The 12,775-nt window shown below is 41.5% G+C and overlaps 3 protein-coding genes across 3 annotated transcripts in view; all 3 read right to left on the bottom strand.

Annotated features, from left to right (window-relative positions):
- Positions 1–12,775, bottom strand: part of plppr2b (phospholipid phosphatase related 2b) — a 177,060-nt gene that overhangs the window by 109,029 nt on the left and 55,256 nt on the right. The window lies entirely within an intron of this gene.
- On the bottom strand, positions 2,938–4,315 carry dand5 (DAN domain family, member 5). The gene is made up of 2 exons (XM_072462603.1): positions 3,884–4,315; positions 2,938–3,278 (listed from the first exon to the last, which is right to left on the bottom strand). Exons 1-2 carry the CDS (start codon positions 4,313–4,315, stop codon positions 2,997–2,999), a joined length of 714 nt encoding a protein of 237 aa, XP_072318704.1. The 3' UTR covers positions 2,938–2,996.
- Positions 6,936–11,277, bottom strand: tspan34a (tetraspanin 34a). The gene is made up of 7 exons (XM_072463186.1): positions 11,207–11,277; positions 10,866–11,081; positions 8,186–8,260; positions 8,001–8,108; positions 7,786–7,926; positions 7,612–7,704; positions 6,936–7,178 (listed from the first exon to the last, which is right to left on the bottom strand). Exons 1-7 carry the CDS (start codon positions 11,261–11,263, stop codon positions 7,122–7,124), a joined length of 747 nt encoding a protein of 248 aa, XP_072319287.1. The 5' UTR covers positions 11,264–11,277; the 3' UTR covers positions 6,936–7,121.

Genomic DNA, 12,775 nt, shown 5'->3' with positions numbered 1-12,775 from the left:
CTTCTTTGTAAATCTGTGATAAAATGTGAATATATGAGTATATTTCTGTGACGTATTTTATCTGCATAATAGTGATATTTTATCTGCATCATTAGTCTAAGAGAAGAACGGGTGTGTGACAAACTGCAGTGAAGGGGTCGTAAAGATGGGCCAAAGGATGTTTACCCTAGGGGGGGGGGGGTGACAGCCCAGAGGAGTTTGGGTAATGTTTACCCAAGGCTTGATCTCTACGGAAAAATACCAAGTGCCTTGATGTGAAGCTGACCAATGAGAAATGTGACCCGCCTATTCCAGAATATCTAATAAAACCAACCAGCATGGGAAAAAACGGGGTGAGACGCAGGAGGGTCACGCAGGCTGCGTACCACAGCCTGCGTGATCAGTCCCGGCGTTTTCTCCCAAGCTTGCCATACAAATGTCTGATATTTCTGTGTCGTTTCATATTCTAAGTTGAATTGTGTTCTCGATGTGTTACGGAATAGCATCGGTGTTTGTCTAATTCCATGACAAAATCTCTTTTTGAACCTGGAGTTTTGACTTTTCTGTGCCCTGACCGAATCATCATTTCTCCATGGTGCCTTCTGCTTATTTGAACCATTTCAACCTTCATAGGGACAATGGTGTCCAGAACATTAAAAACACAAGATCTGTTTTGTCTAACAAAAATGTAGCCGCAAATGGATGCCCTGGCATTTTGGTGCGCTTTGTTAGCATTGAAGCAAGTTCCTAGTTGAAATGTTCACTGACAATGGCAGTAAAACTGATTCTGATGATGTGGTGAGGCCCCCTAAGGCAAACAGTAACATAACCAATGTTCTAACATGTTTTATGTCTCAACATTAGCAACAGTTAGCGTAAAGCAATTTGTGATTCTGAAGCTCAAGCATAAGCATAACAAGCACATGTTGAACATGTAATAAACACAAGGCAGTTAAAACATTGGTTTATAGTAGAAATATCACGTGTGTGTGCTGCTGCTGCTGCTGCTGCTGCTGTGCTGCTGCTGCTGCTGCTGCTGCTGCGGCTGCGGCTGCTGCTGCGGCTTCGGCTGCGGCTGCGGCTGCGGCTGCGGCTGCGGCTGCTGCTGCTGCTGCTGCTGCGGCTGCGGCTGCTGCTGCGGCTGCTGTGCTGCTGCTGCTGCTGCGGCTGCGGCTGCTGCTGCTGCGGCGGCTGTGCTGCTGCTGTGCTGCTGCTGCGCCTGCTGCTGCTGCGGCTGCGGCTGCTGCTGCTGCTGCTGCTGCTGCTGCGGCTGCTGCTGCTGCGGCTGCGGCTGCTGCTGCTGCTGCTGCTGCTGCTGCTGCTGCGGCTGCGGCTGCTGCTGTGCTGCTGCTGTGCTGCTGCTGCGGCTGCTGCTGCGGCTGCGGCTGCTGCTGTGCTGCTGCTGCGGCTGCTGCTGCTGCTGTGCTGCTGCTGCTGCTGCTGCTGCTGCGGCTGCTGCTGCTGCGGCTGCGGCTGCTGCTGTGCTGCTGCTGTGCTGCTGCTGCGGCTGCTGCTGCGGCTGCGGCTGCTGCTGTGCTGCTGCTGCGGCTGCTGCTGCTGCTGTGCTGCTGCTGCTGCTGCTGCTGCTGCTGCTGCTGCTGCGGCTGCTGCTGCTGCTGTGCTGCTGCTGCTGCTGCTGCTGCTGCTGCTGCTGCTGCTGCTGTGCTGCTGCTGCTGCTGCTGCTGCTGCTGCTGCTGCTGCTGCGGCTGCGGCTGCGGCTGCGGCTGCGGCTGCTGCTGCGGCTGCTGCTGCGGCTGCTGCTGCTGCTGCTGCTGCTGCTGCTGCTGCTGCTGCTGCTGCGGCTGCGGCTGCGGCTGCGGCTGCGGCTGCTGCTGCGGCTGCTGCTGCGGCTGCTGCTGCTGCTGCTGCTGCTGCTGCCTCTGATGACTGTTAACTGTTAACAGAAAAATCTGAAAATATAGCTATATTTCTCATGTCCTTTTATGGGCATTGGAGTGTAACATATTTCTTGGTTGCTTTACAAGTTTAAATCACTCTTTGTTTTGATAATTTGACAATTCCATCACTTAAGAGTTAGTGATTTAAACACATTTCAGTCAAAATGCTGAAAATACATGCAATTAAACAATTGAATCATGTTTTGTGGTGATACACCAATAAATAATTTAAGATCATTTACTTTTAGAAAGGCACAACATAAGTTTTTCAGTGCAGGCTCTGTCCAGTTTACCTGCTCTATCTGAAATGTGTGTGTGGAGTTTAGATGTTTTGTCCCACTTTAAGCAGTTCTTTGACATCATTGTTGAACAAATTTCACCATTAACTCTCAAACTGTTTTATCACTCAGAGTCAATATTCCAAATTTGGAAATGCCAGTTTATTTAGCTGTCTTTCTGGTGAAGTCCAGTCAGAATAAAATGAACCAACTTCATTAGAAGGAAACAACCAATCTCAAGCAGAACTGTTCTAGTTCTTTACCAGATATGAACCAGAATCAAAGTTGGTCTTGAACGGAACTAAAACAGGAAAAAAAAAAGTATATTCAAGTCTCAGTTCGAAAGTCCCGGAAAACACTGATAACCATATGTTTTGCTGGCAAATAACCAAGAAATACCCCAAATCTGACTTTTTAACAATTTTATAGTTTTTCAGTCTAGAAAAAAAATCTAAGCATGTCTTCAGCATTAAGTCCAGTATGAACTAGTATTGAAACACAAACATTATGACCAAAAGATAGGTCACGTAGTCATTGATCCATGGTGAAAAGTCACCAATAGTCACATGAACACATAATACTGCATGTAAACACATTAAAGGTGCACTACGTTCGTTTTCGAGTGGAGGTTCTGTCACCTGCTTGTCTCATTCAACTTTGCCTGGAATGTTCCATGCCATGGTATAACTTAATCCGTCTATTAATTACAGGTGTTAATGCCAACAAATACTTGGTTTGGTGGTGGAACATTCCAGGAGAAAAGAAGGTTTCGGACCCTCCACCTAAAAACATCAAACCCCTGTAAGTTTCAAACAACCACGACTTTAGCAGCTTTTACAGTTATAGTTGTAGTGACCCCCGAGCGGCCCGCTCCTCTCGTCCCGTTTCACATTTGCACTCCTCCACCACCATCACCCTCTTCTCCCTGACGCCCAGTGCGCCACAGCGAAGTGGGACAGTGACCGTGTGGACTTTGGAGGGGGCGCAGCGGGAGCACGGGGTCCTCTGGTGATGGGAGGTCCCACTGGAGAGCTCTACCTCGGGAATGAACATGGAGTTGCACTGGCCGAAGCACAGTTTGTTGTAGACAGTCAGAGTCTCGCACCCCGCCATGGTCACTTTCTACAAAACACAAACATATAAAAGGAAATGACAAATCAATGCACGTTTGGTATATGTATGTTCATATTTATAATTTTAATCATTCATACATTTTCTAATTAATTAATGATTTCCATGATCTCCTGATTGGGAGGCAAGAGCTCAAACCACTCTGCCACCGTGCACCCTTTTATATTTTGATAATCAGGATGCGTGACATTGGTGTGAGAAGCAGAGGTTGAAAAGAGTTGAATTTACATGTGAAATACAAGTCTTAAATGAGCTAAATTAACAGTGAAAAGACAAACATTGGTAATCCATTTAGCATTACTGATCTACTGATCATAACCAAATGGCAAACAATATTTTTTTTTAAGTAATTATGATGTTGCATTATATTTTTAAAGCATTTCTTGTGCTTGAAATTTCTCTGCGACATCTATCTTTTCTTTATATTAATTCATGATTAAAGCAAACTAATGATACCAGTGGTTTATTCAATGTTTGGGGAAATGTTAATTATTAATGTTTTAGCAGGTGAATCGATAGTTTTCGTTACCTCAGTAGGTATCGATATATCAATATTTGGCGTCGATCCGGCCCCCGCAGCAGTAAACTTGTCTTACCTGAGTAAAAGGTACTGCAGTACATGTCGGTTTGGAGTCTTTCAGTGAACTGGGCAGCGTCACCCTCAGCTTGTCTTCTTTTGCGATCACCTTCTGCCACATCTGCATCCCCTGCCTCTTCCTCATGTCCGCGCTGGACGAGCCCTTGGCGTGCAGGTGGTTTAGTGGACGCATCGAGAGCTTTGGGGCCACAGCCGGACCCGGGCGCCCCTGAGAGAGGAAGGCGGGGAGGGCGGGCCTGGAGCTCAGAGAGGGGACCCTTCTGGAGCTCAGTCCCCTTCTGAAGAGTCCGGCCTGGGCCAAGGCGCGACGGTCCAGCTGCACCACCTTCACTACTCCCTGGATGGGCTCGCCTGGACCTCCGCCAGACGCCTCCAACTCCTGCCTGTGGCCCCTGCGCACACTGTCCAGGAGCTGTTGAGGGATTGGCATGACAACAGTTGCGAAAGACACAAATACAATGCTGATGAAAAATGCCATCCTTTTAAAACATGCAATAAGAAATTTGAAAAATATAGTTTTTTTGTGGTTCAAGGTACCAAATGGAGACCTTGCTGTCTTGCTGTCAGAGTGAGAGTGGGAGAGCTTATATACAAAACTGCCAATTCTCACCTGGGTTTTAATGCAGAGAAGGTGTCAAATTTCCCACAGCGCAGTACACATCCAGCGAGTTTTAAAGGCCAGGTAGAGGATTAGTGCCAGACTCAAAGGATCACACTTTTATTAAGGTGGGCTTTTTAACATGGCCATAAAACAACACTGGAATAATCTAGGTATATCATTGCGGCTATTGTATTCAAACGTGAAGCTCTAATGGACTTTAGCCCAATGAAGGGAGATGTTAGTGAATTTAGTGGATGCTTATTCCAAATTTGTTTCGCACAAATGTTGGTAAGTTTTTGAGTGTCTCGAGAACTACAGGGAGTCTGTTTTTTAATCAGTTCATTAAATATCTTGGACATGGTCACTGTTTAATAAACTAAATGAAAGGGTAAGCTTTGAAACTTTTTATCCGAGTGGTGCTTATTTTGAGACTTTGTGTGTCGAAAGAAATGGTAAATACAACAAATAGTAAAAAGAAGCAAAAAAAAAATATCAAATAAATTATTTTTTACAAATTTAAATCCCTGGTTTTACTGAAAGCAATCATGCAATCATTTTCGATGGACAAGAGTGTGCATTTTCTCTGTGTTTATTTGTTAGGCTATTTTTTGCAGTTATTAAATTGGATGTAGCATAGTAGAGTATCTAAAATTGATAAAGAAAAATGTTATACACTTTTGGTGGTGGTAATTTTAGGTTAGTTAGTGAGTTATTTCTTCAATCATTATTATTATTTTATAGAGATTATGACATACAAGACGGCGGCAAATCAGCAAGCTAACTTATGATTTAAAACTTTAAATCTGAAACTATTATACATGAACGATAGAAATAGCACCTGATTCACATTTATATCTATATACTCACTTATCCATCAGCTTATCCATAGACATAAATATGTATAAAACTATGAGTCATTTTACTTAACCAGGTCATTTAATTATTGATCATTTGCACACTGTTACATTGATTCGCAGGTTGTTAAATTGTCCATGTGCGTTTCCAAATCATTCCGTAATCCACTGAAATATATCAAAACTGTATCAATCTTACGTGAATCTTGAACTTTGGCATGTGTCATAAAGCTGTAATGATTTTATACTCTTTGTGCAAATATTCCTGTCTATTTCTTCCCACACACAGCCCTCATCCCCGCCTGCCCCCTTGATGTGTCATCATTACACAATTGCTGCTGAATAGGAGTGCTCACCCATGACGTGATCACACAGTGGGTGTTGAAGGGTGCCCCGGCCCCAGCTCCACAACGGGACACTGTTTGACTTTCTCTTTGTCACCCACGTCCTCTTCACGTCCGCCCAAAGCCCACGAGAAGTCACCTCTCTGTCAGATTACACACACTGACAGTCTGTCAGGAGTCAGGATGGAAGAATTTAGACACAATGTTTGGCATTTTCTGCCATAATTCTAGGGTTGGATCACATTCGAGATAAAACACACAGTTCACTCATAATATATCATAAGGACGAATATATGTTATAATCACAAGAACAGCAAAAAGGAACAAGACAGAAAGTTAGGCCTATCCATGAATTGCAAGGAAATCTAAATAGTGTCTTGTACATTTTCAAGTGTTTCATAAGGTTTTTATTTTAATTTTATGATTATGTTGATTATACATGTGAGACTTATGGCATTTTGTTACTGACTGAGCTAAACAAAAATTAAATGGTTCAACATTTTATTTAGTGTGCCCTGAAATGACAAGGATTTTAAAATTCACTTTAGAACCAGTGTTTTGAAAAACATTTTCTAAAGTCAAATTATTCTCGTTTTACGAGTTGGATGCTAAATATTTATGTCCACAAGAGGGCGCGCGGCACAACCTTTATCAAAACAAAGAACGTGACCACATAAGACTCGTTGGTCTTTCATTTTTAATACATTAATTAGCACTTATTTGAGATAAGTTTCTCGTTTTTACCGTTCTTGAACCTTAAGTTATTTACAGGCCCAAATGTTGACAGTGACTCAAATAAAGCCACGTGACTTATATTTAGAGACATTTCAAATCATTTACTCTTTTAATTATGCCACTGTCAGTCAGGTGGCATTAACAAGGCTATCAGAATATCTTACAATTTAAAAAAAATGTGTTTGAATAGACAATTTAGGACTTTTTCAAGAAGATTTATTGTAGAGAAACATTTCTTTAAAAAATAAAGGGACATTCACTTTGGACAATATATCTTTTTTATTTTTTATGTTTTATTTATTTTTGAAGAAGTAAAAAAAAGGAATGGAAAATGTGATGAAATGAATAATGAGTTGATTGCTGTTAATGAACAGGCTGAATGTCTTTGATTCTGATGATAAGTTGGTAAAGTTTCCAATTGCCTCAGATAATGATTACATTTCTTTGTTGTTTTCTGTAATCATTTACTGTATGAGGAAATCTATTAGCCTCATGAAAGTAACATGTATTTTAACATGTGCACAATGCAAACATACATTTAGTTAGAAAAATATTAACAGTTCTTCTAATTATTGCTTTGACAGATACATATGCTTCATTACAAAAATATACTGTCTCAGCATGTGACATATACAAACATAAATAAAATGTACAATGTCTCCAAATGGGATTTACACAAAAAGTGCTGAAGTGATGCACAGACTACGCCTTTTGGCCGATGTCTTTATACAGAATCATTGAGACCACCATCGCCGCAATCTGAAAAGACAAGTATGTAAGTAAGCAATACATTATACATAAAAGAACACACATGTTTCAAATGAGTTGCAGGTGACTTGAAGTAAGATTGAAGTAAGCTTTTTAAAAATTGCCTGTTTTTTAAGTACCGTATTTTCAGGACTATAAGTCGCACCTTTTTTCATAGTTTTGGCCGGTGTGTGACTTATACTTATATTTATACTTTTATATATACTCCGGAGCGACTTATATGTGATATAATTTGTTATTTTCACACCTGCAACTACATTTCATACTCCAGTGCAACTTATATGTTTTTTTCTTCTCTATTATGCATTTTTTGGCTGGTGCGACTTATACACCGGTGCGACTTATTATGTATACCGGAAAATACGGTATACATTTAATAAAAAGCACTACATTTTACAATACGCTTTCCACTTCATCATTTTACCTCTAGAGCCGCGATCCCCAGAGCCACACCAGCGACAATCACAGCGTTCTCTTCTATAAACTCCACCAGTCTCGTAAAACAACCTGGAACCAACTGTAAACGACACGATAATGAGACACACATTTTGCGACCATCGTGTCGAAAGCATCTCATAAGCGTTCTTAAAATACACACCGAGATCTGCGCCCCTAACATGGAGCACTCGCCCGCCTTAAGCTCAGTGGCGTTGCAGCAGGTGAGTGGGTATGCATCAAACTTTGTGACGAAGGGGGAACTATCAAAATCTGTGTAGTTTTTAAAGCCACAGCACTTGAACTGAAAATGATCAAACGTTATTTAGAAACATAGCTTGGTTTTGATGTGCAAATGGTATCATCTTAATTACTTACCTGCTCCATTGTGGCATTCCAGAGATCTGTAACTTTGTCATCGTTTCCGTAGTTTTTGGCAATGTCGCTCCTCACTTCATCTTCCAGACCCCCAATGAGTGCTGCAGCCTGAAATCGCACACAGTAACGTCGAGAATAACGCTTGCTTTTCAGTTACGTTGCTTGTTTCTGGCGACGTCTCTCACCAGATCTTCAAAGACGAGCAGCACGATCGCTCCTGCCACCTCGATGATGAAGATGATCAGCACGATACTGAAGAACTGAAAGCGAGCAGATTCAGAGAGAGAAAATCAAGCTGCTGTAGATGAAATGTAGCACGAAAAATGTGATCACAGAGGGGCTTTCTCCAGACACTTTTATTAACATCTTTGGCAGCTTTGAAAGGCTTTGGTGTCTGCTGCATGATTAACCAAGGGCACTATATGAATATAATAGTATTTAATTTAATAAATGCTACTACCCGATAAGAAAAGCTACATTTATTTGCTTTTTAATCAAATCCAAATCCATTTTATTAAGACTATTTAGCACACTTTTTTGTTGCACTGTGTGAATAAAAGATTCGCTATTCGGATACACTAGATGTAAAACAAAAAAGAACCACAGCGTAAAAGCATTAAAACAATAAATATGGAGAGTTAAAATCAAAAAAATGAATTGAAGACACAGATAATTACACAAGCAGGCAGAGGTGGGTAGAGTTACATTACTTTGAAATAATGTTACTCAAGTAACATTAAAAAAACAAAAACAAATTAAAGCCGCAAGCGGCATCCAACGGCCCTCGCGGGCCGCCGGCCTTCCGGCTCTGCGCTTTCGACTTGATAAAGATGGCGCCCTTATTGTGTTGAATTAAAAAAGAACTTGACAGACGGCGACACATTTGACATGGCCAATCCAGTGCAAATCAACACAAGTGTCAGTCAAATTTGCTGCGCCGCCGCACAGAGACCGTGACACTTGGAATAAAAATATGGATAACTTTTGATGCCCCGCTTGTGTAGATGATATTTCCCAAAGTAAAGCTTGATCGGGCTATTGCCCACGGAAGAGTTCGTTAAAGTGTGAAGCGTAAAAATGTGGTGATTTGAGCGATTCTGCGATTTTCCCATAAGGATAACATGGGATGTTTCTGTCATCGCTACGGTTACGCCGTACAAAATATGACTTTGGCTCTCATACTTTTATGATCAGGATGGCAAATTAGAATTTTGTGCAAAATGTCATGTCATTTGGAAAAAAACTCTATTGTTTATAGGCCACTCTGAAGGCCAAATAGTCAGAATTCTGGGAAACGTTTGCGGCTCCGTCGCACAGAAACCGTAAAAGCTATCCTTAAAATTTGGATAACTTTAGATGCCCCACTTGTCTAGAGGACGTACACTGATTTTGAGGTTGGTGGGCAAAACGCACTAGGAGGAGTTTGTTAAAGTGTGAAACATAAAAATGTGGATATTTGAGAGATTTTGCGGTTTTCCCATAGGGATAACATGGGAGGTTTCTGTCATCGCTACGACTACGCCGTAAAAATTAAGGCATTTGTCTGATTGGCTTTTTTGATCGGGACGGCAAAATAGAATTTTGGGTAAAGTTTAGAACATTTTGGTAAAACAAATTTTTGACCTTCAATCTTAATTTAATGGTCACTCTGTAGGGGGCGCTATCGCGCCCATTTGAATTTTGTCATCATAAACTGGTCCAAACTAGAAGGTTTAACAACTGATTCAAATTTGGTCCTAATCGGACTCGTTTTGATCAAATGGGAGCAATTTTTAGATTAGCAATATCCCAAAATAAGTGGTCCAACTTTGCGGCTGCGCCGCACACAGACCGTAAAAGGAATACCAAAAATTTTGATATCTTTAGATGCCCCACTTGTCCAGAGGACGTACACCGATTTTGAAGTCGGTGGGCAAAACGCCCTAGGAGGAGTTCGTCAAAGTTTGACGTGAACAAAATGGCTAACTCAGCTTGTTTTCATTTTCAAAGGAAGATGGCGGGCATAGGGTAAGTCTGGGGGCGTGGCCACAGTAATATATATTTTTTGTCCTCAAGAGAGGAATGCGTGTCCCGAATTTCGTAGCTCTACGACAAAGTTGACCTCGGGGCGTCTCCCATAGGCGCAATGTATTTTGACTTTTGTCGGTGGCGCTGTCGCGCCATTTTTTAACGAAAAAAAAAATGGCCCAGAAAAAATCAAATTTTTCGCCGATTCTGAATTTTGGGCAAAGTTTGGTGAGTTTTTGAGCATGTTCAGGGGGTCAAATTAGAGCTCAAAAAGCAGAAGAACAAGAAAAATAATAAAAATAATAATATTTTTAGCAAAAACAATCTAGCCGTTTCCACTATAACTACAAATTATACATCGTTTGAAAGCTCTAAGCCCTGCTGGGGCTCGGGCCTAAATAGTGGTCCAAGAAATTGCTCAATTAAAAGTAAAAAAGTATTTGTGGAAACTACCAGTGGCCACCTTGCCACCTCAAGTAAGAGTAAATGGATGAACTGATTTATAATTTGTAGTTAATCAAATTGGAAGGACAAAACAATGAATGAGGCACAACATCTGGTATTTTCAAAGTGTCGACACACAAATGAGATAAACTGAATCCTAGCTGAAGGACGGAATAAACACAAAGTTTAAAATACTTTCATATTGTCGACATAAAGCTTTTGCCACTTGTAGAGATGAACGTTACCTTGAACGTTTTTGCTCAAATAGAAGCAAAAGTGTGGTGTCAGAGTACAAGCTCTTCAGAAAGTTACTAAATAACTGATTCAATGTTGAGTTGAGCACAATGTGAGCACTTTACACCCACTGGTCAGAAAGTAATGTACCGTGTTCCTCCAGGACTCAGTCACACTCACCGTGAGCAACATGCAGCGGCTCTCCCTCACAGCTCCACAGCAGCCCAGGAAACCAATGACCAGCAGGACCACCCCCACGGCGATGAGCAGGTAACTGACATTAGTGAGCTGGTCCAAGCCGGGAGGAGCATCTTTTATGTTGCCCAGTATGGACATGAGAGAGCCACTGTCCACCTGCACCCATATCCCCACAGCCAAGATGGCAGCGCCTGCAAACTGCACATAGAAAGAGTCACAAGTCACCACTGGGTTTCAAATCATGGCAGTGTGATATTTACAGAGTGAGCAATAGTTATCAATAAAACACGTATCAACAGGATGTTCCGAATAATTGTACTTACAAAGATGACGCCATTGAAAATGAACATCATAGTCTTGAGTAAGCCCGTACAACACATCTTGGCACAATGTATTTAAGCTCTAAAAACACAAGACAAATGATTCATGAAACAAAAGGCAAGAGCAGTTTGCAGAGAGAATGGTTTGCGTGTGAGGAAACTCCACACGAATGCGCTAATGTGGGTCCGATAGCCTTTGCTTAAGTTACACATTAACAGAGGCGACTGCAGAGAGCTGAGGGGCCTGACCTCACTCATGGCAGAGCAGACTGTCTGATGTCAGCAGGGGTTTCGATTGAACTCTGAGCTTGAATTCTTTCATTATTATTGCTTTAATTTTGAGGTTTTTTGAGGTTCTGCATGAAAAATACACTCATTTATACTGACTATATTTGTATGATCCTGTAAAAAAAGATGATACACTTTGTAAGATAAAGACATGTCATAATAACTCAGCGGGTAGTCCATCAGTAGCAGGAAAACCCATAAACCTGCAGCTATTTACAACTGTATAAAGGAATGAGCCCAGTTATTATGATGCACAATTTCCTCCTTGTGGCAGCCACCATCACACCTCCCTCCGACACATGCTCCGGACTAAGCAATGACAAAAACACTTCAATAATAGATTTCACACAAACTGACAAATGCAGAATTTCCTTGTTTTAGGGTTAGGGTTAGGGTTAGGGTTAGCAGATAAGTTTAAGTATGAAATAAACTACAGATACACTTTCCATTTCTTGATGGTGTTCTCTGTTGACCAGAGAATAGGCTTCACACAATCCTGACCTTTAGAAAAAGTTAAAAGAAGAATGGATGAATTTTGCAGAAGAAGATAAGATATATTATGCTTTTTGGGGGATAATTAGTGTAAAAGTATAACGCATAGGTGAGGAATTTTGATAAAAATATGATAAAACATAATAAAAATGGGACCATAGACTGATAGCCCCCCGCTTCAGAGTGGCCGTTTCTTTTTATCCTTGGAAAATATGCTTGCAACATTTTAACCTTTTTTGACAAATAACAAAGAACAGAGCAGTGGATGGAGATAGGGGATAGGTGAAAACACAGAATTTCTGGGCACTCGAGCCTCAGAACAGATCAAACATGAATCTATTGAATATTGTATAAAATCATACAAATACAACTTTGAGCCAGCCGATACTGTCATGGTTAAAAGTTCATAAAAGTCACATAATATGGCCCCTTTCTCAATGCCATTTCAATGTGGGCCCCAAATATACAATGAGTGTTTTACCTGCTAAGTGCGTCCGGAGCCCAGTTGAGAAGTGTGTCTCAGTCTGTGTCACGTCCCTTTATCTGCTCACGAGTTTCACACACACCGTTATGGTCAGGGGGAGGTCATGCCCGGAACGTCACTGACACCAGGGGGAAGACTTCCTGGTTCAAAGTCCTTCATGGAACATATAAAAGCCTATAATAAAGTTTACGAGCAACACACTGTCTACTGTAAAGTTAATGTTTTGTCAGAATTCAGAACATTGTGTTTAGGCCACATCAGATGGAGACTGTCAGGTGCTTAGCCATATAACACAACAGGAAAAACTG

This window comes from Eucyclogobius newberryi, unplaced genomic scaffold (assembly GCF_026437365.1).
Source record: "Eucyclogobius newberryi isolate DKJ021-1_F unplaced genomic scaffold, fEucNew1.0.hap1 SCAF_4, whole genome shotgun sequence".
Taxonomy (NCBI): domain Eukaryota; kingdom Metazoa; phylum Chordata; class Actinopteri; order Gobiiformes; family Gobiidae; genus Eucyclogobius; species Eucyclogobius newberryi.
This window is presented reverse-complemented; position numbering and strand designations above follow the sequence as displayed.